At 35.0% G+C, this 23,972-nt stretch overlaps 1 protein-coding gene across 4 annotated transcripts in view; it reads left to right on the top strand.

Moving 5' to 3' along the window:
* The window catches only part of CSMD3 (CUB and Sushi multiple domains 3), a 586,421-nt gene that overhangs the window by 346,444 nt on the left and 216,005 nt on the right, over positions 1–23,972 (top strand). For all 4 annotated transcript variants that reach the window (XM_054290025.1, XM_054289307.1, XM_054288554.1 and 1 more), the window contains 4 exons: positions 162–350; positions 9,928–10,044; positions 17,834–18,049; positions 18,643–18,831. In XM_054290025.1, the coding sequence (XP_054146000.1) occupies positions 162–350; positions 9,928–10,044; positions 17,834–18,049; positions 18,643–18,831 (711 nt within the window). The remainder of the gene's footprint in view (positions 1–161; positions 351–9,927; positions 10,045–17,833; positions 18,050–18,642; positions 18,832–23,972) is intronic.

Below are 23,972 nucleotides of genomic sequence, written 5' to 3'. Positions count from 1 at the left end.
GAAGAATAGTGGAAAGATAATTCACTGTAAATGTGAGATAATTAAGCCTTCACTGCACAACCATCACAACCAATTACTTAAATTAATTTAAAAAAAATCTGTAGGTCCTTCATTTAATTCTTTTCTTTTCTTTTTTTTTTTTTTTTTTTTTTTTAATCTAGGTGTAACTGTTAATACTTACTCTTGCTTGGATCCTGGCATACCAGTGCATGGACGGCGCTATGGACATGACTTCTCTATAGGTTCCACTGTCTCATTTAGCTGTGATCCAGGTTATAGGCTCAGTCATGAGGAGCCTTTACTATGTGAAAAAAATCACTGGTGGAGTCACCCACTCCCAACTTGTGATGGTAAGGCTGAACAGATTTAATACAGAGTACTTTGAGTTTTACAAGTTTTGCCAGACTGTTATTAGTCAAAATGATTTAAATGCCAGAGCCTGTAAAACCTGTATTTTTAGGAAAGTAAAAGAGTAATTAGAGGAAATAAATGCCATATATTTCTGTGATAAGACATATGAAACAGAGAATGATATATAGTTATTTAATCCTGCAGGTTACTGAAGGTTTATCTATCTGAATTTATGTAACTGCGAGCTAACTGATTGCAAACTTAGTGTATATCTGGTTGTAAAGCACTTATTACAGCTTAAAAATATTTGTGTTTGGGTGTCCATCTATGGACAGAGATTGCTGACGTAAAACCCATGAAATTAAGTTCATTTGCACCTGACTCAGAAACTTCAATTTCTCCTGTTTCATGATCACTGTTTATGGCTTGTTAACAGAACTTCACACCTTTCCATCACTGTGGAAGTTTATTAGGACCACATGATATCTGATGATTATTAAACTAGACAAAAGTGGTCTCCACTATATCATTAAATCTGAAAAATTATCTAACATTTGCAGTCATCTCTTGTAATTGGAATTGTTCATTTAATGCTTTCCCAGTTGGGGTCATATAATTTATACATACTATTAAGAAAGTGTATTGTAATGTTCATTCAATTACATTATTTGAGATATTTACTTCTTAAAACAGTTTCCCTCTTTGCAGCATGGTGCATGTTTTTGATGTTAAAAATGTTTTCAGGAGTAATATAACCATTTAATTTCTAGTATTTAACCACATAAAGTCCCGTGAGCTTTTATGAGCTACAGAATGTACATGATACTGTATTTTTTCTAACACAGTTCTTAGTGTCCCAGGGCAATAATTTTGAAAGAAAGATTTGAATGAAGACTGACACAGAAGCTCATTGAATCATGTGTGATTTGCCATATGGAAGACTACTCATTCCTGCTGCATTACTTTATTTAGAAAATGCCAGGGACTTCTTTGGCCTTCAGATTGTTTGGTTAGGAAATGCTTTGGGATTTTAGGATGTTCAGGAAGGTGAAGGTGTCATATTATGAGAATAATCAAAATCTGTGGTAATAGGAAGGGATGTGAGTAATCACTTTGCTGAAAATGGTCCTCTGTAGTTCTCCAAGTCCGTTTTCTGAAAGATTCCACATCTTAGTCAGGTTCTTGCAATGAAGAATTGCAGGGTTCCCACAATTTGCAGTCAAGGGGATGGTATTTTTCTGAATAGAGCACAAAGCTAGGATGTGTTTTTTAATGGTGATAAGCACTAGATGCTAACCATGTAAAACAAACAAATAAACACACTCCCTATGAATACTGTTCTCTGTTGTGGAATAAACTTACATATTATGATCAATTTCTTCCTAAAGATGGTGAACTAGTATGCAATTCATTAGGTAAATGAGGTTTCTTTTTCTCCAGAGCACATTGCTAAATGGTGATTTTACATTCAATAAATATCTTGTAAAGGTAGGATTGAGTACATTTATTCTACTAAATATAGTCAGTTTATGGTTGATGTAATTTTCATTTCATTGCTGAATTTATTCTCTGGTGGAATGTTTTTTAAAACAATCCAGAGTCCTTGCACCCCAGGCAAAAAAGGGCATTTGCTAAATGGGCTGTTCTTTCCATAAATTATGAGTTTGGGTTTGTGTTAATCATACTAACAAACACATCAGTCACTATCACTGTGCATTCAGAATGTTACTCTGATGGTTTCTGAAGAGACAAGTTCTTTTTTGTTTGCTCTTTTGATAACTGCATCTCTTTTTGTATAATTATATCGTGTAGTGATGTGGAGACAGACCGTGGTAATTGTGCAGATAGGTCATGGCAACTCATGAGTGTGTATGGTTTGGAGAAATGACTACAAGACAAAAAATTTTAGAATTCTTAAAGCAAGTTCCTCCTCAAAGTAGAACAGGTGTTGACTGAAATTCTATTATTTGAAGGATTGTAAACTAAATTTTTCATTATGTGTTTGATGTTGCCCAGATAAACAAAGAGGTAAAACAGTTTAAAAAAATGGTTACAAGTTTTTCTGAGAAAACACTGCTTGTATTGCATCTCTGCCATTCCCATATACCAACTACATATGATCCATTTTTTACCTATGTATCTGGAATGCCTTGAATTTCTTAACTGTAATCACCACCCAGTGCTTAACTACAAAGATGAAATTATATCTTATAATGTCCTTTCTTTATGAATACTATGATAGAATTTTGCTTTTAAGCTTTGAATACATGTGAGGAACCATTTGTGAGAATTCATATTCTACCCAGTATATGAATTACTGTAGTCATCCCATCAAAAAATACAGGAAAATGAATTTAAAAGTTAGATATCTACTTAGGAGTGTAAAGTGCTGTTTATTCCTTTCATCATAACATTAAATTGAATGCTAATAGATAATTCTTATTCATAATTTGAATTAAAAATATTGTCATTCCCCGATCTTAATTTATATAAGAAAATTAATAAATAGAATGAAAATATTCAATTAAGATAAAAAAGAAAACCTTTAATATTTATATTAGAAACCCCTAGATGACCAAATGAATTAGCAAATATGACTCACGCAGTACATGAGGAACATATTCAAGGAATAATGCAGTGGTATTATGTCCCTTCTGTTGACATCTCTAAAATAAAAATAATACTTCCACTAAAACACAGCTATTAAAGAACCTGCTTCAAATACTCAGTGAAATAGAAGCAAGAATTGAAAATGGAAAGCATGTCTGGTCTATTTTAGATTTAAATGAGAAGGTCAAAATGCAAGTTTATATTGTGAGTAATCTAGGCTACCTTAGTTTATATTAAATAAATCTCTTGCATAATATAACTCAAGTCCAAGGTTTATTTCTTGTAGCTGAGTATGTTAATTTGATGTCCATATCCTTATTTATTTACCCCTACTGAACTACATCCCATTTTAAGATACATTACATTTTCTATAATTAGGGAAGACAAATGCTGAAGTTACTTGGTCTGTGAAGCACAGTATATTAGATTCAAGCTCTAATTCACTGTTTCAATAATTTTAGTCTATCCTATATGCCACTTTTCTTATCCAATTGCACAATAAATGAAAATCATCTCAGAATTACATTTGTAGATGGAAGTTAGAGTCAATTAAACAAATTAATGTAATGAGGCCTCTGTGTGTTTGTGCACACATATATTTGTATTTAGACTTATATATACACAAAGATATTTCCATATAGATAGATTTTTCTTTTTTTTTTCTCTGCAGTCCTTTCTAAACTAGCATATGTTATTAGCCTTCTTTGACGATGCTTCAAATCTAAAGCTAATTGTTATTACTAATCAATTATAATTGTGTGTTTTCTCATTCCATCACTTCTGAAAACCAAATAGTTTCCAATTATGTGTACTTAGAACAAATTGAACTTCTGCAAAAAAGTTTGTGGTTGTTTTTTTCTTTTTTTTTTTTTTCTGGAAGCTTTTCTTCTTCTTAAGAGAATTTTATCTTTTCTGAGAAAATTGAGATACATCATTTTATGTTAGTGTTTGACTTGTGGATGGTGACCTATGGCCAGTCTCTTGAGAAATCTTTACATAAGGAAATAATAGATGATACCATTTGAAAATGTGAAAAATGCTAATTTCACAGATATCACCATCATCAATCACGCTAAAAAAAGTAAAACACTTTTTATTTTATTTTTTTTAAGTGAATTGCTAATGAACACTCGGTTGAAATGCATCAGAAATACATTTATATGAATCTGTATCTATCTATCTATTTATCTATCTCATACATTTTCTTCATATTTTCTGTTCTTTTTGGATATGGGGACTGTTATGACCCAATTTAAACCCAGAAATCAAAGAAAGTGGAGTTTCTGTGTATAAACCAGAAATAATTTTGAAGGTTCAAAATATACCCAAAAATGAGATTAAAATCAAATGAGGTTAGAGGCTGGTGCCAAAGAATTGATATGTTTAATTTAATAGTAAAAGAGGCAAAGAGAAAGGAGAGCGAGAGAGCGAGGGAGGGAGGGAGGGAGGGAGGAAGGAAGGAAGGAAGGAAGGAAGTGGCGGAAGGAAGGAAGTGGCAGAAGGAAGTGGCGGAAGGAAGGAAGTGGCGGAAGGAAGTGGCGGAAGGAAGGAAGTGGCGGAAGGAAGGAAGGAAGTGGCGGAAGGAAGTGGCGGAAGAAAGGAAGGAAGGAAGGAAGTGGCGGAAGGAAGGAAATGGCGGAAGGAAGGAAGGAAGGAAGGAAGGAAGGAAGGAAGTAAGTAAGTGGCGGAAGAAAGGAAGGAAGGAAGGAAGTGGCAGAAGGAAGGAAATGGCGGAAGGAAGGAAGGAAGGAAGGAAGGAAGGAAGGAAGGAAGGAAGGAAGGAAGGAAGGAAGGAAGGAAGGAAGGAAGTGGCGGAAGGAAGGAAGTGGCGGAAGGAAGGAAGTGGCGGAAGGAAGGAAGTGGCGGAAGGAAGTGGCGGAAGGAAGTGGCGGAAGAAAGGAAGGAAGGAAGGAAGGAAGGAAGGAAGGAAGGAAGGAAGGAAGGAAGGAAGGAAGGAAGGAAGGAAGTGGCGGAAGGAAGGAAATGGCGGAAGGAAGGAAGGAAGGAAGGAAGGAAGGAAGGAAGGAAGGAAGGAAGGAAGGACGGACGGACAGGGGTTATGTGAAAGCATGTCACCCACCCAAGGGTCCCAGCCATGTGTCATTGCTCCCCTCCATGTGGTCGTCTTCGTGTTGATCGGGGTCCCCTGTGGCTGCCACACACTGCACCACACTGAAGAGTGCAGAATTCCATGGGTTAATCCACACTTTGGGCAGGTGGGAATGCCCTGTGCCTCCCTTGCAGGAGGCCAGTTTGACACTGTCCCTTCCAACACTGAGGGTCTGTTGGGCCATCTCTGGTGCTCTGGTGCAGGGTCTGGGGACCCCTTTGGAGTGCCATGGCCATGCCATGTTTTAGTAGAGGTGTTAGGGCATGGGTTGGACTCGATGATGTTTAAGGTCTCTTCTATGAATTCTGTGAATTCCCTCTGCTGTGGATGAGTTTTCCCCGGGGGAAGGGCCCCTCAGCCGGGCTCCTCAGCACAGCGGAGGGTGGAGCCACTGCCTCTGACCAGAGGCCTTTCCAGCGCACACCCAAGGCCTCTCTGCCCCACTCTCTGCTGTGAGGGTCTGTGAGCCTGGCAGCTGATAGCCCTGGGGCTGTGGCCTCCACCCTGAAGGCACCAGGCTTGTGCTTTGTCAGTGTCCCCAGCCAGCCATGAGTTGTTACTCCAACTTGTTTTCATCAGTGAATGGTGTAGGACCTCTCAGACCCCCATTCAGGGTATGGTCATCTTTGCAGCTTTTGTAATACAGTTTTAGAAGTCCTTCATGAAAATGCTTAAATCATAAACTATAATATTTCATTCTCTGACGGAGACCCCCTTCCTCTCATATCCAGATTTCTAGACATTTCATATCACTATGCTCTTCATAACTCTGAGAATGACTTGTATCACATGAAAACAAACTTGTTTTAAATAGATTATAAATTGTATTTTTAGATCTCAGGTGACGGCAAACATAATTAGTGGTTATTGAGTTTTCCTGATGGTTATAAAAAGCAAAATTTACGAGAGTTTTCTGTGAATAAGTGTTAAACTAGCTCTACAGGATGACCCTGTGCAGGAAGAGAATATACAAACTGACTTCTACAGTAAAATATAAACATGCTAAAACCAGAACTGAGGGCATGTGAGAATAAAATGGAAAACACAAAGAAACAAATATGAGAAAACATGTCATAATCTAATGTGAAGTGTCCTAGAAATATGGGCATAGATGCTGTGGCAAGAGAGATAAGTACTTGCAATTGTTAATGCAGGGTCGTAGAGATGGAAAACATATCCTATTGAAGTAGATTAAAAAAAATCCTGTCTCATTACTGATCAGAAATCATAGATTCTTACATGGTTTGCTAGCTTTCCCAAGTGAGACCCCAAGAGGGAATACAATATAATGACAGTTTAGCAGAACATCAAATGGGTAAAAATAGACTATGAATAAATTTAGGCTGAAAATTATAAGGCTATTTCTAGTATTGCAAGATTGATTTCCTATAACAGTTTTATAGTAGCATGAAATATGGTCTGAAGTGGAACTTTGCTATGAATGACAAAAGTCAAGTGTTTTTATTACAAATATTAATGTATTTTTGGGATGAAACATGGCCTGCATGTCTCCCACTGAGACACGAGTAGCCTGACTAAAGGTTCTGAAATAATTTGGGCCAAAAATTATTTTCAAAGTATATTTGGAGCCATTTTCTAAGTTAAGCTTACTTGTTGTCACTTTTTTTTTGTGATTGATCATGCTACTGAGCAAAATTAATGCAGTTACAACAAAAGAGAGTGCAAGTATTCAGCCCAATATTGTAAGAATTTATTTCAGCAGAACATCCGAACCAAACTCCACTATTAAATTGGAATCCTCATTCATAGTTATCCAAAACTTGCTTCTTAGATTGTTACATCACTTCTGATCACCACAGTGTATACTTCCACATACCAATCTGTATTTCATAAAACCACTTTTATATTTTTTTTCTCTTTACTTTTTTGTTCTTTTATTCTCGTTGTTGTTTTTTTACATTTTTTTTTAATTTTATTTTGCTCCTCACTATTTGGAAAACAGTAATGCAGGCATGTCTTGATTCAACTTCTCTGATTGTGTAAAAAAAATTAATTGGTCTGTTAACATAATGTTCCATTTTCCACATTATAAATCAAAAGTAGTACCTCAATTGTTTCCTTAAGTGTTCATTCTACTTTTACTCTTTCCTAGATTCCGTCTTGGTATAATCAGATAAAGTAGAAAGGTAGAATTTGGAAATATGTGTATTTATCCTTTGCTGTTCTTATTTTTACGTGCTCTTGTTTTCCTTTGAACTCTGAAAAACAGTCAGATACTAGTAGTGATATTACATGCTTGGGCTGTTAGCCATCTTCTCAGGGCCAGTTGCACATGTAGGGTTTCAGATTTGTCAGCTTGGCTTTATTTTCTGAAAGGCTGCTCCCTTGATGCCTTTTTTTGCCATCTGCTAGCCTTCACAGAGTTACACTGAAGGCCTGATGGCATGCCATAGATGTTTTGTCACTATTTGCATTCCTGAAATGTTTTCCAAACACCTCCTGTAAAATATATTATTTGGTCTGTAGCCCATGATTATAAAAACTGGCTGTATTTATTATTTAATGGATGAAGTAGATAGTTACCATCAGTAGCTCAAATAATATGCTGTCACAGCCTTGGCTGTATTTTGCTAATGTCTAAATATAGCAAGATCAGATTAAAAAGTGGCAGTATTGGCCTTCACTGTCTCTTCATCAGAGAAGTGAGGAGGAAAATTAATATGGAAGGAGGTTATTTGCCTGTGGCAACACTGGAGAGATTGGGCAAATGTGGTCCTAGAATGTCTTATTTCAGCCTGTGGTACTGGATTTGCAAATTTGCATCTTACAATTAGGCCAACAAAGGCTAGAAAGTTGGCAGGAGAAATAGCACATACAAAGCTATGAGGCTATCCAGACAAGTGAGCATGTTTAAAACAGAAATATAGTTAGTTAGAATGACCAAACAAATTTTAGCTAGGCAAGATAGGGCAGCCTTCAACCTAGTATATAGGATGAAATTTCATTTCTGATTTATAAAATAAGGCTTATTAAATGTATACTTCTTTTAGTGCCCTGAACACAATGATGATATGCAGTGCCATAACCTCATTAGGAAAAATAATTGATCTTTATGAAAACATTCCACATTGCTCCTGAAATGTCTGGAAAATGCATGTATTTCATTGACACAAATGTCTGCTTAGGTACAAGGTCAGATTGAAGGTACATTCTGGATATTCTCTTGATTCCCTTTCTTCTGTGTCCTCAAATCAGTTATGTATTTACATCTGCAAGGAGAAGATTGTTACATGTCCATATATTCATTCTCAAATATATAACATTAACAGCAAAAGCATAATGAGTGTAACTTCAGTCATTTACTCCATCAAAGTGTGGCAGAAATTGCCATAAGCAGCATAACTATCAAGATATAGGAGAAGAAACAGCATGATGCAGCAAATTACTCACAGCACCTTGCTCCTGAAGTGTGTAATGTTTGAGCACGTACTGAAAGGCCAGACTTCTCCCTCCTTTAGGAGTCACGCTGTTGAGCGCTGCCTTAGGAGGTGCTCAGAAGTTTCAGGAGGGGTAGGAGCAGGTTAAACCAGCTAGAGCAGGTGGGGCAGCATCTTGGAAAGAGGCATTGCTCCTCCAGCCTTCGACAGGCTCCTTCCCTCACCCTCATTGCTCTGGCAGCAGGGTGGGAAGCGCAGACATGAGCAAGAAATAGTTGAGTGACCGCTTATAGAATGAGAGGAGGGTTTGATATTTGTATCAGCTGGAGTTACAGACAAATAGCTGCCATTTGCATCTCTCCAAAAGTGCCTTTGAAGACCTTTAACATCTTCTAAAGATAAGAGAATTTGTGTTAATTACTTTGGAAGGACTGCTCTTAGGGAGAGCTGCAATCAACTGCTGGAATGGTCTATATTATTTGACCTGAAACTGGTGACAATAGTTCATTGCTTTTATTCTAAAATATTTCTGCGAAATAATTTCAGTAATGCATATAATTAGGCTAAGGAAAATAAAAGGAATAGATGCTTTTAACCTTGAGAAAAAAAAATAGAACTAGTAATTTGTTTTATAATGTATGCCCTTCTGAGATAATCTATATTCAGAGAACTCTGATGCAATGACTTGGTACTGAATTTTAATCGCTGTTATTGATATATGATAATTCTAAAATGCAAGATTTGTCCTTACTAAAATTACCTGATTAATGTTGTATTTCAAAAACCCTGGAACAGAAGATCATTGAGCTGTACATTTTTGCCAGTGTTGTAATGACTAAATTTTTGTATTTTGCATTAATTAAAGCTGTAATTTAATTTTTTTATTGCTCAATTACTGATTACTTTTATAAAGTTGCTAATGAAACTATAGAAATGCTTATTCTTATACTGGAATTTCTCATTAGCACGAACATCATAGCTATAAACACATAACCAATAATTATAATTGTATTCACGAAACGAGGTCAACCTTCCCTGCACAAATATTTTAAATAAATAATTCTTCAATAGCCAAGATCCACCATTTTGACTGTCCAGCCTTGGCTTCTGTTTAAGTGATATTGTTTGGCTCTCTATCATCTGCCTGCATCTCTCTGCTGAACTTAACAATTTTCACAGAGGCTTCAGAAACCTGAAAAAAACAACTAATGACTAGATTTTGATTTTCTTATGCATATTAAACAAAAATTAATTAATAATTGATTTAATTTCTTTTTCTACTGTTTAAAAATGGTCTTTAGTCATATCTTAAATTGCTAAATCATTTGCGTAATTACTTTTAAATAATTTTAAAGGCAGGAAGTTTTAGGTTTGTTCTCTCACATTTTCTCTTATCTGTGTGTTTTCTGTTATTTATATTATTATTATTGTAATTGTTATTATTTTTTTTATTTCTAGCTTTATGTGGTGGAGATGTTAGAGGACCTAGTGGAACAATTTTATCCCCAGGTTATCCTGATCTATATCCAAATTCACTGAATTGCACGTGGACTGTGGATGTTACCCATGGAAAAGGTAAAAAAATCCTTTTCTCTTTTTCTACTTTTTTTTGGGTGGTTTTTTTTTTTTTTTTTTTAGTGTATAAGTCCAGTATTTTCTGCTCTAGAAGGAGACCTAGGTTAGCACCAAAGCTAACCTAGGTTTTGCATTGCTGATTTTTGGGTTTGTTTAATTTTCTTGTAGTAATTCCTAGAATTCCAGAACGGGACTAGGCCTTTACACTTCCCACAGAGTGAAAAATCAGTGAGAAAGAATTATATAATGGCTGATCACAGAAGCTGAAGGAAAAATGGCTTTTAAGGAAGAAGTGGTTATTACTTGAAGTCAGATTTCAGGAAAAAGATATAACAGGAATTATAGCTCTTCTCTGAGAGGTTAAATAATGCTTAGGACACAAATGGAAGCTGGTATTTCCAGGTAACAAAGTTTCCTAAATAAATGTGTCCTAGTTGCTTTCAAATGAAAGATTTTGGTACTAGATGAGATGGATCATACTCTTAGGTTTTTGTTGGTATTTTATATTAAATATGGGAATGACTCTTGTACTATGGGTGGAAAAGCTAGAGCAGTATAAGATTTAATGTTAGGGGAAGGAGACAGAGATAGATGTCACAAGAGAAATTTAGTACAAATAGAGTAAGCTGGTAAGAACTAAAAAAGGAGAATTATATTGTAACACTGGAAAGAGTACAGAAAAAGAAATTAAAGGGAGACAAAGGAAGGCAAGTTCAATTCTGAATTTCATCAGTGTTCTCTGTGAGGGCATGAAAAATATGACAAAGTATGCTGATGATGTATTCCTCTAAGAAAGAGTTATTGATAACATAATAATAAGACTTCAGATAAAGAGAACTGTGCTCATCTGTGATCCCCTTATTCTATTTTGTACAAATAGTGTGATAGTTTCTCATCTAGATGTTAAATCACTCTGACTGGTTGTCCCATTTAAAACTCCTTAAAGCATTAAAGTGGTAAAGTGTGTCTCTCAAAATTATTCCTCCAGCTCTTCCAGTAATAAGAGTAGTCTCTCTTATTACCAAGTGATGCCTTTGTGTCAGTGTAATTTGATTCTAAATATCCACAGTGAAAGAGCCTCCTGAACTTAGTGATGCTACATCACATACTACATTTGCCTTTGCTTCCTCTATATATGGTACATGGCTTCTAGAGTTGTGGGAATATAAGGGACTGTGTATCTTTTGTTCTTCTGGATAAGAAAAAAGACTAAAAGAAGGTGTAAAGAAACTGTTAGACCTGTAGTCATTTATCTTGCACTCTGTCTGAGAAGTCATTGGATAACAGCACAAGCTTTATAATCTGAGAATTGAAGGCAAGTAGCAGAGATGGATAAGAGTTCAGCTTCATGGAGTAATACATGACAGAAAATTATGTGAATCCTACAGTAAAAATGAGGTCAGATTGAGCCACATTTCTCAGGATTCTTGACAGAATTTTATTAACTCTTTAATTTCTCTTAAAATAAAAAGAGGATTGTGAAGAAAAGTGCGTAGCGAGTTTTGGGAAGTTTTGGGAGCTTCTTTAATTTTCTTTTCCTTTTTAGAAAATGAAGCAGCTTTTTTGTGATTCATCATTTTTTCTTAAAACCTCAGCTAGAGAAATACTTAATCGTTGGGACAAATAAAAGCTGAAATTCTCAATGTTATAATATTTTACATGAGCCTGTTAAGAAAATCCACCTTATATAATGAGATGTATGGGAAAACAAATTTTCAGGAATAAAATATAGAGGGGGAGACATAATAGTCTAATTATGGATATTTATAAGCACATATACACTGAAACATGTATGCACACATATTTATAGACTCGTAGTCTTGTTTGATTCAATGTCATGTAATGTTGCAGTCTTGGGGCAGAGTAGCTGGAAAGCTGTTCAGTGGAGAAAGTTCTGAGGGTGCTGGTTGATAGCAGCTGAACATGATCCAGCAATTGAGCTCAGGTGGCCAAGAAACCCAATGGCACCCTGGCCTGGATCAGAAATGGTGTGGCCAGCAGGACCAGGGCGGTGATTGTATCTCTGTGCTCAGCACTGGTGGGCTTGTGTCCAGTTCTGGGCCCTTTTCATGATCCGTCCTTACAAACGGGTTTCGTGATGGTTCGTAGGGTGATCTCAGGGTGCAAAAACCAGCACAGCACAGGGGATTTGCAGTAATAATCAAACAAGTGCAACTTTATTGAAATAACCACAGCAGAAATGTGTTGGGGAAGGAACTGGGGAAAAAGGAGAAAATAATGGAAAAGAGGGAGGAAAAAGAGTGGGTTTATGGCTACCAAACATGGCCTTCAGAGCCTAGCTCACCAGGTCATGTCTGGGGAGATCTCAGAGGCACAGTTCATCTGGACCCCAATTACATTCTTTTTCTTTGGGGGAAGGGGAATAAATTTCACAACCGAAACAAAGGTCTTCAGGGGGGAAGAACAGCATTTGAAAGGGGTGTACACAAAGTCCAAGCTAGACAGCAGGCAAGAGCCATTGTTTTTTGTTTTTGACGGCCTGCACCTGGGACATCCATCTTGCTTTGGGCAGCTTTCCTTCCCCCCTGCCCCTGCACACCTCCCCCGAGTTGAGGGTTTCAGTCCCAGTCTCTGGAAGAGGGTGAGAGGGGGCCTTCTCACATAGGGATTTCATGTCTCGGTCCCTTGATGAAGAGGCTTCTTACATCTCTACTTGTCTGTCACGACGGTTAAGGACGGGTGATAGAGGTCTTCTCTTGGAGGAGAGACCACCCCAAAGCTCAAACCAGCCAGGCCAAGAGCTATTGTGCAAAAAGGCAGGGTGCCCTGCGAGCTCAGTGTAGCATACAGCAAACAACACCCGTGGAAACAGTGAGCTAGCAAAACTTTCAGGCCTCAGGCACATGACTTTGCCCCCCACCGGTTCAGCAAACAGGGGTTTTAATTTTTCTGTGGTCTCTCTCCATGACGATTGTGAGGCAGATGAGGGACATTTCAGCGGACTCTCACAGCCTTTCAGTACAAGAAAGGCATCGAGGTGCTGGAGCATGTCCATGGACATTAGGAGAAAATTTCTTCATGGAAGGAGTTGTCAGTCATTGAAACAGGCTGCCCAGGGAATTGTCATCCCTGGAGCCATTTAAAAACCATGTTGATGTGGCACTTAAGGACATTGTTTAGTGGTGGACTTGGCAGTGCTGGATTAGTGGCTGGACTCAATGATCTTAGAGGTCCAAACTAAATGACCTATCATTCTGTAATTTTTATATTGTTGTATGGAAATGTTATTATTTATGGAAAAATATTAAGCATGTATGCAATGTCAAAATTTGACTTGGAGATTTTGATTCATGCTGCTCAAAGAGCTGCTGGAAAAAACTGTGGAGTGGGTATTTGCTCTGAGTAGGAAATAGTGTATGAAATCTTCATATTTTGTACTTGTTGGCAAAAGGCTATTAATTCTTTAAGCTCCTCCTGTTGTACTGCATGAGGAAGATAGCTGTCCTTTTATGATAATGTCACAGGCTTACTTAATTTAAATTTCTAACAGTTAAGTTCTATGTCACAGTGAACTAGTCAAATAGGATACTTCTGTATTTAATGGAAAAATGCATATATGTTTAGGATATGAGTCATTGCACCCTGAAAAAGTAGGTGGAATGAACTATCCTCTGAAGATACCTGTTCATCTCCATCCATCATGTAATGTCCAGTGGGTTAATATAGTCCTCAGAAGAAGTGTCTATGGGGAGACTGAGAGACTGAGGTTTATATGGTTATCATTTAGAAAAATTGATCCCATACATGTAAATGAGTTGTTTTAATGAGAGGGAGAAATAAACTTTGTTCAGGATATCTCATTTTCTGCTCTATTTCATGGCTAGTATAATTTCAACTTCAGAAACTGAAGGAGTATCACTAGCTACTAACTAGTGAGATGATTTTTACTTTAGACTATTTTGGAGTTTTTTTCTACAAAGTTTTTTAATTTCATGTCAGACTGCCAAGAGAAAAGTATATAACTTGTAACTCCAGAATGCTGTGAGGTACTTTCTTATACACACATCTTTATGTCACAACTTCATACTGCTATTACATAATAACTGGTAATTAAATGTATAGTTTTAGTTATTATGTGTATTTTATGTCTGTATATGTTGAATTGCTAGGAAATGCAGTTTCTGTGTTTGTATATACTGTTTTAAATTACAATATTGCAATATAAATATATTTGGTTTTAATATTACTCTTCAAGTGTATCTTAAGTTTTAGAATTAATTCTTCATTTGTGTTCTTGTGGACCAGCATTATGATTCTTGAGTGTCTATTAAAACTTGATATAATTTTCTTTCATTTTTTAAGAAATTTATTAACTAGAGAATTGAACATATATCTTAAATATAGTTAATATGTCTATTAATCACTATAGTGAAGAGAAAAGGAAACACCTATTGGCAATAATTATTTCATTTTGTCTGTGATTAGAATGCAATTTAAATATATGGTGAAATGAAATGTGTGGAGTGTCAGTGGTATGTTTTAAAAGATCTATTATGAGATCAGTTAATTAACCCATCCCCCAACAGTCTGGATTGTAACATAGAGAAGTGACATTTCACATTATGTCTTCCTATCTTCATTTCAGATTTAAAATATTCCCCTCATAAAAAAGGCACATATGAGGCAGAATGAGATGGAATCTACCTGAACATATCTTTTAAAATTCTTCCCTGGAGAAGACACAATCTGTCACACAGCACTTATTAATGTGATTAGAGTATTTTCTGAAGAAAACCAAATTGTACAGCTACTGCTGTAATATACCTTGGGGTTTTGCTAAGAAATGTCATGGCAATCTGCAAAATTGATTGAAACATTCCCTTGAGTTAAACCTTGTGTGATGTTTGAACAATACTCAGTGAAGCTCAGCTGTGATTCACAGGAATTTCATTATTTTGGATTAGTACCATAAAATTTTCTTTCGGCATTTCTGATTTTGTTGTTTCAGTATACATGCATGCATTAAAGGGACCAAAATTAATTTGGAGTGCAGTAAATGCAAAAAAATATGACCTGATATTCAGTTTTATTCTGTATCTATATCGCATGGGATTTTTAAAGAGCTCTTTGCATGTGAAATCAACACTACATCCTATATGAACTAAGTTTAAGAAAACTGCAGACATTTAAGAATTTATTAATTCCAAAGCTATAATTGCATACATTATTTCAAAAGATATGCAACCCCATCTCAGTTCCAGAATTCTGTGTGTCATTTTTGCCAATTTATTTTCATGCAAGCTGGGAGAATAAATAGAATGATCAAAATAGATGAATGGCTTTGCTTATGCAATTAGTAAATTAAGAACTTTTGAAAGACAGAATAAATCTTTTGGATTATTTATTTTTACCATAAGCGTAAAATAAAATCTCATCCAGTAATTTCTATATCAGTTCTACTTAGTAAGAATGTATTTTTCTGGATTCAGAGGGAGTATGTGATGTGTGTGGAGTTTTAAGAAGAGAAGGAGTTATCTACTTGAAAAACGTGAATGGTTCTCCAGTCTCTGTAAAGGGAAGTAAAAGATAAATGTCTCCAAGATCCAAGATTTTTCTCTGATTGCTCCTATCTGTATGTCCAGCTGAAGGCAAGACTAAGCATGTATTAGATGCCAGTATGCATGGCTGGTCACACAGCTTAACAAGGATGGAGGCAAATGTCTCATTGGCCCGCATAGAAACCAGCAGCACTGAAACAGACATGAGCACCACAGGCAACCAAATCCTATTTCTGCATCCAGGCTGAGGGGAAAGGGGTCTGTTAGAAGTGACACTCACAAATGCACATGCATGTGCTCCCCCAACCTTCCATATTCTGACCCAGGAGCTGGAGTTCAGATTCTACTCCTACTAGGTTCTGCCTGGTTTGTGATCAATGGCTCTTTTTCCAGTTGTCCCCTGATCTCATCCTGCTCCCCAGACAGTCCACGCTAATGTTCACTAGTGATCACCCATGTGCTCACTCTCTGGACAGAAGAGACATTTGCACGCTAATAAGGAGTAGAGTTTTGAAAGGATAGAGGACATGTTGCACTGGTTAGGTGCAGATATTAGAGAGCCTTAACTCTCTCCTTTTGCTGACACGTTTTTCACTCTTATCTAGCATGATCCTTTCCCTTATCTTCCTTTGGCCCAAAACATCTCACTAAAAGTTTTAAGGTCTCCAACTACCATTAAAAAAAAAAAAAAGTCTTTAGTTTTATTTAATCTCACATATTCCCTCAAATACTCCATGGTAAATTTCTAGTTTTCATGAGACCTAAGATAAAATTCTTTCCCCCATTATCATCAGTTACTAAGATGTAACTACTTTAAGATTACAATAATACACTTAATTTACCATCAGACAGAAACATAAGAAATCTGGTCTTTGTTGGTACTTCCACTTAATCCTGCTCAATAAAGCTTATGTCTGTGTGTAAACCATTCATTACTTCTCTCATTTCCTGTCTTTGCTTCCTGTCCTGAAAGTCCATTACCAGGTTTATAAACCAAGTGTCCTTGCACTCTAGATACCCATACAAGCTGTATTCCGTAGTTGTGATTGAGTTGCATTAACATAAATGTTTAATGCTATTCAAGCAACCTCAGAAATATTATAAAAACAAACAGACAAACAAAACCAATAACAGACAATTGTACTGAGAGCTTCTAAAGCTGCCTGTGAGGTCTAGAAAAGGTAACCTACAACATCTGAAGGGGCATTCTATTTCTTTACTTAGACAGCTTAGTCAAGCAGAATATATCTAGCTTAGATTTTATTACTCTGTTTGGGAAATTTGGGGCTGGTGGTGGCAGGGGTAGTGCGAGGGGTGCAGTGTTGGGTCTGTAGGAAGGGGAACTGTTTCTTTGCTTTTTGATTAAATTCTCTTTACTATTAAAAATCTATTGGCCATGGGTCATTACTATTCATCTGCTATGTTAATCTGCAATCACATGAATGGATCATCCTAAGTATTGCATCATCAGATATATTTGAAGAGACTGAATCACTGGTTTATAACTTACATGATAAAACTGAAAATAGCATTACATTAGAGGTATCCCTAATCACTTAAGCTAGCTAATGGATTCTATGAATTCTTCTGTTTATTTTTCTTGGCTTTTCTGTGCATTCTACCAAAAGATCATGCTCTAACTCTTACTTAAAAATGCAGAAATGATTTAATTGTTTGTCTTGATCTTTAAGTCTTTTTATTGCTACTGGGTTTCCAGGTGATATCTTCCTTTCTACACGTGTGATGTATAAATGATGATTGGCAAAAAAAATTGTACTTTTGATGTATGTCACATCTTATTGAGAGACCTCCCCTATTTTTGGGAGGAATTGGTGATGGTACTGATGTGTCATTAGAATTTAAGATCATACAGTTTATAATCTTTTCTTTCACTGGTGCTACTCAAGAATACTGGTGATTGTAAGAAATAAGGCTTTCCTTTTTTATTCTGCCATTAACTGTTTGTATTTTTGAATATACATAGCACGTCACTGGATTTTACACAAAAATGGAAGCATCTATCTTTAAATTCTATAAATCAGATGTCCATATTGTGTAGCTAAAGACAAAAGTTAAATATGACGTCAAAACAAAACCTACTGCAAAGATATTTTAATTCCAAAATCAAGACAGATACTAATTTTTAGAAAAAAAAATATTTTAATTTTCCAAATGATTATTCATAATGTGATGCATGAATTTTAACTTTGGCTTAGTTCCATGGATGTTAATAGGGTGACATGTATATCTAATTCTACTTTTTCTAACAGGTGTGCAATTCACCTTCTACACATTTCATTTGGAGGATCATCATGACTACTTACTAATAACAGAGAATGGCAGTTTCACACAGCCATTGGCACGTCTGACTGGCTCAGAGCTTCCTTCACCAATCAATGCTGGTCTCTATGGAAATTTCAGAGCTCAGTTGCGGTTTATTTCAGATTTTTCAATATCATATGAAGGATTTAATATTTCTTTCTCTGGTAAGGAAATACCTGTAATATCTGGCTATTGAAAAACTTGCTCATTTGGGGTTTTTTTCTGCATACTATATAAAGAAAAAAATAATTTAAATTATTTTGATGAATATATATACTGAAAAATTATATTATATATTTTTTTCCTAAGCACAATAATTTAAAAGCAAATGAACCTCTGTGCCACATGTGGAATAAGATGTCAGTAAACTGTAAGACACATTATCAAGTGAGGAGAGGAAAGAGAATTAGTCTAATTTCAGTCACTCAAATTCCAGATGACTTGAAGTGTCAACTATTTAGTTGTTGTTATGGATTTTTAAAAATTTGTTTTATTTACTGGAGTTATTTCTGGCTCTTATAAGCATGATAAATCCTGTTGCGTCATGCATGCTTAAAACATTGTGAATGTAGTCATATGCCTTACTTTCAACATGATCTAATTATCAATTTAACATTCACATTATAATTTTGTTTTAAAATCTGATGCCTGTATTGATATTCAGGTGAAAATATACAGAAATTACTAGACTGCAGGACTACATGTATGACTGGTGAAGAACGTGTTCTCATAAAAGCTGACTTGCTCTTGTTTGCAGAGTATAATCTTGAACCTTGTGAAGATCCCGGGATCCCACAATTTGGTAGCAGAATAGGATTTAATTTTGGCGTTGGAGATATTCTGACATTCTCCTGCTCGTCTGGATATCGTTTAGAAGGAGCTTCAGAGGTTATTTGTCTTGGTGGTGGACGACGAGTATGGAGTGCACCTCTGCCAAGGTGTGTGGGTACGTGGTCAGCTGCTTTCATTTGCTTGTATGTGTAGTCATTGTCCATGGACTCGCAGATTTAGAGCATGGAAAAGCATGGTAATACACCTCTTTTTAATGTACTCTCATACTCTCCATATCTCCTTAGTCAATTTTTTACCTTTTTTTTAATATATTTGGTATTATAACTATAAGTGGACTTCATAGTCTATACTTGAAAGCAATTCAAATTAAAGGCACAATGCTTACTCCTCTTATTTGTATTAATAGGTTAGGAAAACTGGGTATAAATTTAAATCAGCATTTACCAGTTCAGATGTCAGGTAATTGATTTTTTTTTTTTGTCAATGCAAGCTTCCAAGTGATACCTGTATTATAAAATTGTGGTTTGATCACTTACACCAGATTTGTTTCATAAAACTGGGTCCATTTATAGGAGTACAGTCAACCTGGACATTCTATGTAAGAACCATGTCCTCAGAATATCCTAAGAATAGTTATTCTGGTTTTTAAATGACAGCTAAGATAATTGAGAAGAAACGCTTTCTGATAATTCCTATCTAACACTCTCCAGTCACTGTAGAGGCAGCCTATATATGTAGATTTGACTAGAAATTTAGGTTTAAATGGCTAAAGAATGTTGATTGAGCTGAATGCTTCCTAAATTATTTGGTTTTCAGTTCCATTGAGAATTGTTAAAACAATAAGGTCTCTAAAAATTAGGAGAGTTGCTTAAATATCTGCATTATTTTTATTTAAGAGTATATATTGCTGAAATGTAGGTACTATATGGAAAGGTTTATACATGAAAACATCTATATCAGTGTGCATTTAAAATATTTTTTCATACTAAATTTTATGTTAGTTAAACATAAATGTCTTTCAGATGTTGATTGCATAGTAACTATGGATTGATTATTTGTTTCCTCTTATTTGGTGTTAGTTACTGTATCAACATTTTTTGGTTCAAACCACTCCTATTCCATTTCCTTTACCTCAGTATGAGGAAAATTATGAATTTAGCTTATGCATTAGCAACATTTATATATGCACCTATAGAAGAGATAGTTTAGAAGCTGAGTGAGAGCAATGGATGAATACAAGTTATTTTTGTGTTGGGGTTGATAAATTTTTTACAATAAGAATAATAATGAATGTGTGCACAGTCAAGAAGATAGGTTAAATTTCAGTAATAAATTTCAGGAAGGGTTAATAAAAATGAATTAGTAAATTATCAGCAAAAATATTCACAGCGGCATAAATATAAAAAAATTCCTATACAGCTTTCATGACAGAAAAATAATGTTTATGTTTGCTTGTTGGATGGAAAGAGAAAAGCTGTAATAGAAGGAATAAATTACTTTCTAGTCAACATGTTTTCTCCTTACTTTTGGAAATAAAAGATAGTCTCACTAGAATGGCTTAATTAGCCATTTTTACTCCTTAAATATCCAGGGCTTAATTTATGTGTCATAATAGTGAAATTCAAACAAGACAAGAGTAGAAATTCCTGTCGACCACTTATATTGGACTCAAAATTTATGTATTGGTACTGTTGCTCACATTTGGCGTTTTTTGTCAAAATGATTGATGAGAGAATGCTTCTGATACAACATGCACTTTCACATACACACAACATCAGTTGGGAAGTAACCACTGCTCATAATATTTGTGTTCAGATTGTCAACACAAGAATAAAATGCAAGGAAGACAGATAAAGTAGAAGTTTGGTGGAAGGCCAAGCATCCCTGTCTGGATACAACAAAAGCTAATATGTTGGGTTTTGGAACAGAGTAATCAGTCATAATCAGTTCTAAACCAAATAATTTGCCATAAAATTAAAAGATGTCTTTTCTTATTTAGAAGGTGGATAAATACTTGTAATTTCTTAATTATTGTTATTATTCAATCCGTAAAAATAATATTTTTTTTTAAATTTACTTAAGAGTTAAGAAATGAAATTTTGAAATTAGGAAGTATTAAATTAAGAATTCTTAATTACTAATAAACTATTACATTTTGAAAAAAGGAATTATTCAATTAATAATTAATTATTAAATTAATTATTATTAAATTATTAGGACATATTAAATAAACATTAATTATTATCAATGTTTAAATAGCAAACAAATATATTTTTACTGAATTTTTAAGGCTGGATTTTTCAAATGATGGTATTACCTCAATTCAATGGGGCTTGAGGTTGCACTGAAATAATTTTCATAATAAGATTTTTCTAAAAAAAGCATAAAGGTTCTCCATGTTTCTGTTCACCCTATGATGCAGCACTTCTTAGGGTAGATGTCTGTAGTCTCTCAGGGCAAGCACAGTTCAATGGTAGCTGGAACTTTGGTGTGTTATCTACTCTGTGTTGGCTGACAAAACTAAAACATGCTCTGTATGAGATACTACAAAGCAACTGCCACACAGCCAACTGAACAAGCTGGTAATAAATGGATGTGTCTAATGATAACAGAAAAAAGTCTGTAATCTTTAAATTGCTTTCTTTGAACTTTTCCATGGACAGTGAAAAAGAAGTCTCCTTCTGAATCTAAGTAATATATTTGTAAAAAAAAAAATTACAATAAGTATGAATGCATGTTCACTTTTGACTTTATAAAAAGCAAAATCTAAGCTCTGGGTGGTCCTAAGGAATCAACATTTTCCTCAATATGCTAGGTGCTTGTTTCCAGCTTGTAATACAGAGCAGAGAAATCATCTTAAGTTTGTGAATATGGAGCTGCTTTCTTAGGGTTGTAGTGCCTCTGAAATGTTCTGATGCATTTGGAACTTAGACATCTTTGCCTAGTTCCCTTTATAATTTTCAATGCCACAGACAGCTTACAAGAATTTTCCTGTAACTGTGTTACAGATAGGAACAAACAAGAGCAATTATTATTGCTTTAAAGGGAGAAATAATGACAGAGATAAAATTAAACTTTTCTTATCATCAATAATGCAATGAAGATGATTAAAGATCTTTTAGAACACTGTTATCCCTTAGTTTCATGATTTATCTTTATGCTGTACTCAAGTGATAACCAAATGCAGAGTTCATATTCAGCACACATATTTCTTTCTTAGAATTGCTTTTCTTTTCAGTAAAATGTGGAAAGTTGTTTTTATTATAGCAGGATTTCTTACATCTTTTTTTCCTTTCACCTGCCCTTTTCCAGTTTGTTTTTTTTCATTCCTTATAAGGCTGTTAAAACCCAGATTGTATTACCTTTCATTATAACTGTCATGTTTGAATTTATAAACCCTAATTGTTTCTATGTCTGTGTAAAATAATCTGTGTCTTCATAGCTTCCCAGCTGTGTCAGGTCCTTTCCTTTGGCTTTCTTAGGGCCATACGATTTCTTTCCAGACTCCTAAACCTTCACTGGAAGACATTGAAGCTAAAACTTTTTTCTTCTATGCTACTTTCACTTTTTCTGTTCATCTTCTCAGTAGGTCCTAAACAGTCTCTAATTCTGGACTTACAGATTTCCAAGGAACTATGCCCCTTGAAATTATAAAAAGCATAAAAAAGACATAAAATATCTACAGGCAAACTCAGTAATTTCTGTCATGTTGCATACTTTTCAGATAATATTGTACATGATTTTTTTCCATCAGAGATTTTTTACCAACGTGTTCAGTGATGCAGCTTCTTTGCCAAGCTTTAGTTAAAGTGCTTTTCAAAGAACACTGAGAACAGACATTTCAGAAATGTCTGAAAGGTTATATTGTTTGAAAGAAAAAAATAACTTCAGCATTGACTGGATATGCATAAATATGGAACCAAGGAAGAGAAGGTGCTACCACAGATACATCTGTAGTAAGTTCCCTTATTAGCAGGAGAATGATTGGTTACCCTGTGTGCATCTTATTCTATATTCCATTAATCTTACTCCATCTACATAGCTCTATCCATTTCTGTGCATACAAAACATTCAAGATAAAGACTGCTTTTAATATATTTTGCTTCAAAAAAATGTCCTTTTGCTAGTTTTGAGATTCTTTTAATATGTGGAATGTTTGGGCAGCATGAATTCTGAGTTTAAGGATTGTGATATCCACTTGCAAATTTCATTGATTCATCTCAGAACAAATGAATCCTAAACTTTCTTCTGTTCATCAGAAGTAATTTTATTCCCTTAAATATTTCTTCTGTTGGGTGTGAAAATGTTACATATCTATTATTTTCTTCAGGGATAGGATTCCTGTAAAAAGCAAAACACAGTCATTGAGGTCTCACCATATGTTAATATAATAGCATTATGATGTGATAAGACTTTTTTAATATTTCTTATGTATTTTTAGATTTTGCATCAAGTTTTACTGTTCCTCTTCCCCATGTGGAAATTTTTACTAAGTTCCAACAGTTTCAGCACTTCCTGGGTTATTTTGTGGAGGGTTTTTTTGGTTGTTCATGTTTTTGGGATATTTTTTGTTAGTGTTGGGTTTTATTATCAGAATATTAAATTAGTTTAAAGGAAAATCATGCACATTGGTAGTTTAAATTCTTCTAATATAGAATGTGGGTTTTTTAATACAATTTGCCTTGTTAACATTAATTCAAAAGCTCATTTGTCATGCTATTTCTTCATCCTCCTTTGATTGATTGCAATGCAGGAGCATATTATTTAATGTATATGGGACTCCTACCCACTCTTGTCAGCTGGAGGGATCAATTATGAAAAATAACATTAATAATGTAAGTAAGTCTTTCTAAAAAAGTTTTCTTTTGTATTTGGCCATTGGCCATTTGGCCATTGATGTAGAAATATCTTTTTGTAAAATTATTTCTGGGTCATAAATACAGGATCTTCCCAGATCTGGAAATACTATCTTTCATTATAAGATAAGTAATGTTGTCATAAACCAGCCAAAGTATATTAAAAAAAAGTTTAATACACAAACAGCTGCATGAATCTTTTGGTGTTCAGATCAAATAGGAAGGAGATAGCATCTATTGCAGATACATAATAAGAAATTTCTGTTAATGATTTTTGTCTATATGAAAGGAAGTCTTGTATTTTGGAACAATGTAAAATAAAAGGAAACCCCATAATTCTTACTGATTGAAGAAGATAATGTTTTTACTTTTTTCATCAGCATAGGGTTCCCTGTATTTAACCTGTCAGAATATAAAAACTGCCTAGAAAACTTGTGAT

This window comes from Melozone crissalis, unplaced genomic scaffold, assembly GCF_028551555.1.
Source record: "Melozone crissalis strain CALT ecotype California unplaced genomic scaffold, PUWL_Pcris_2 ptg000002l_1, whole genome shotgun sequence".
NCBI lineage: Eukaryota > Metazoa > Chordata > Aves > Passeriformes > Passerellidae > Melozone > Melozone crissalis.
Note: the sequence above shows the minus strand (reverse complement) of the source record. Positions and strands in the feature narration are given on the sequence as shown.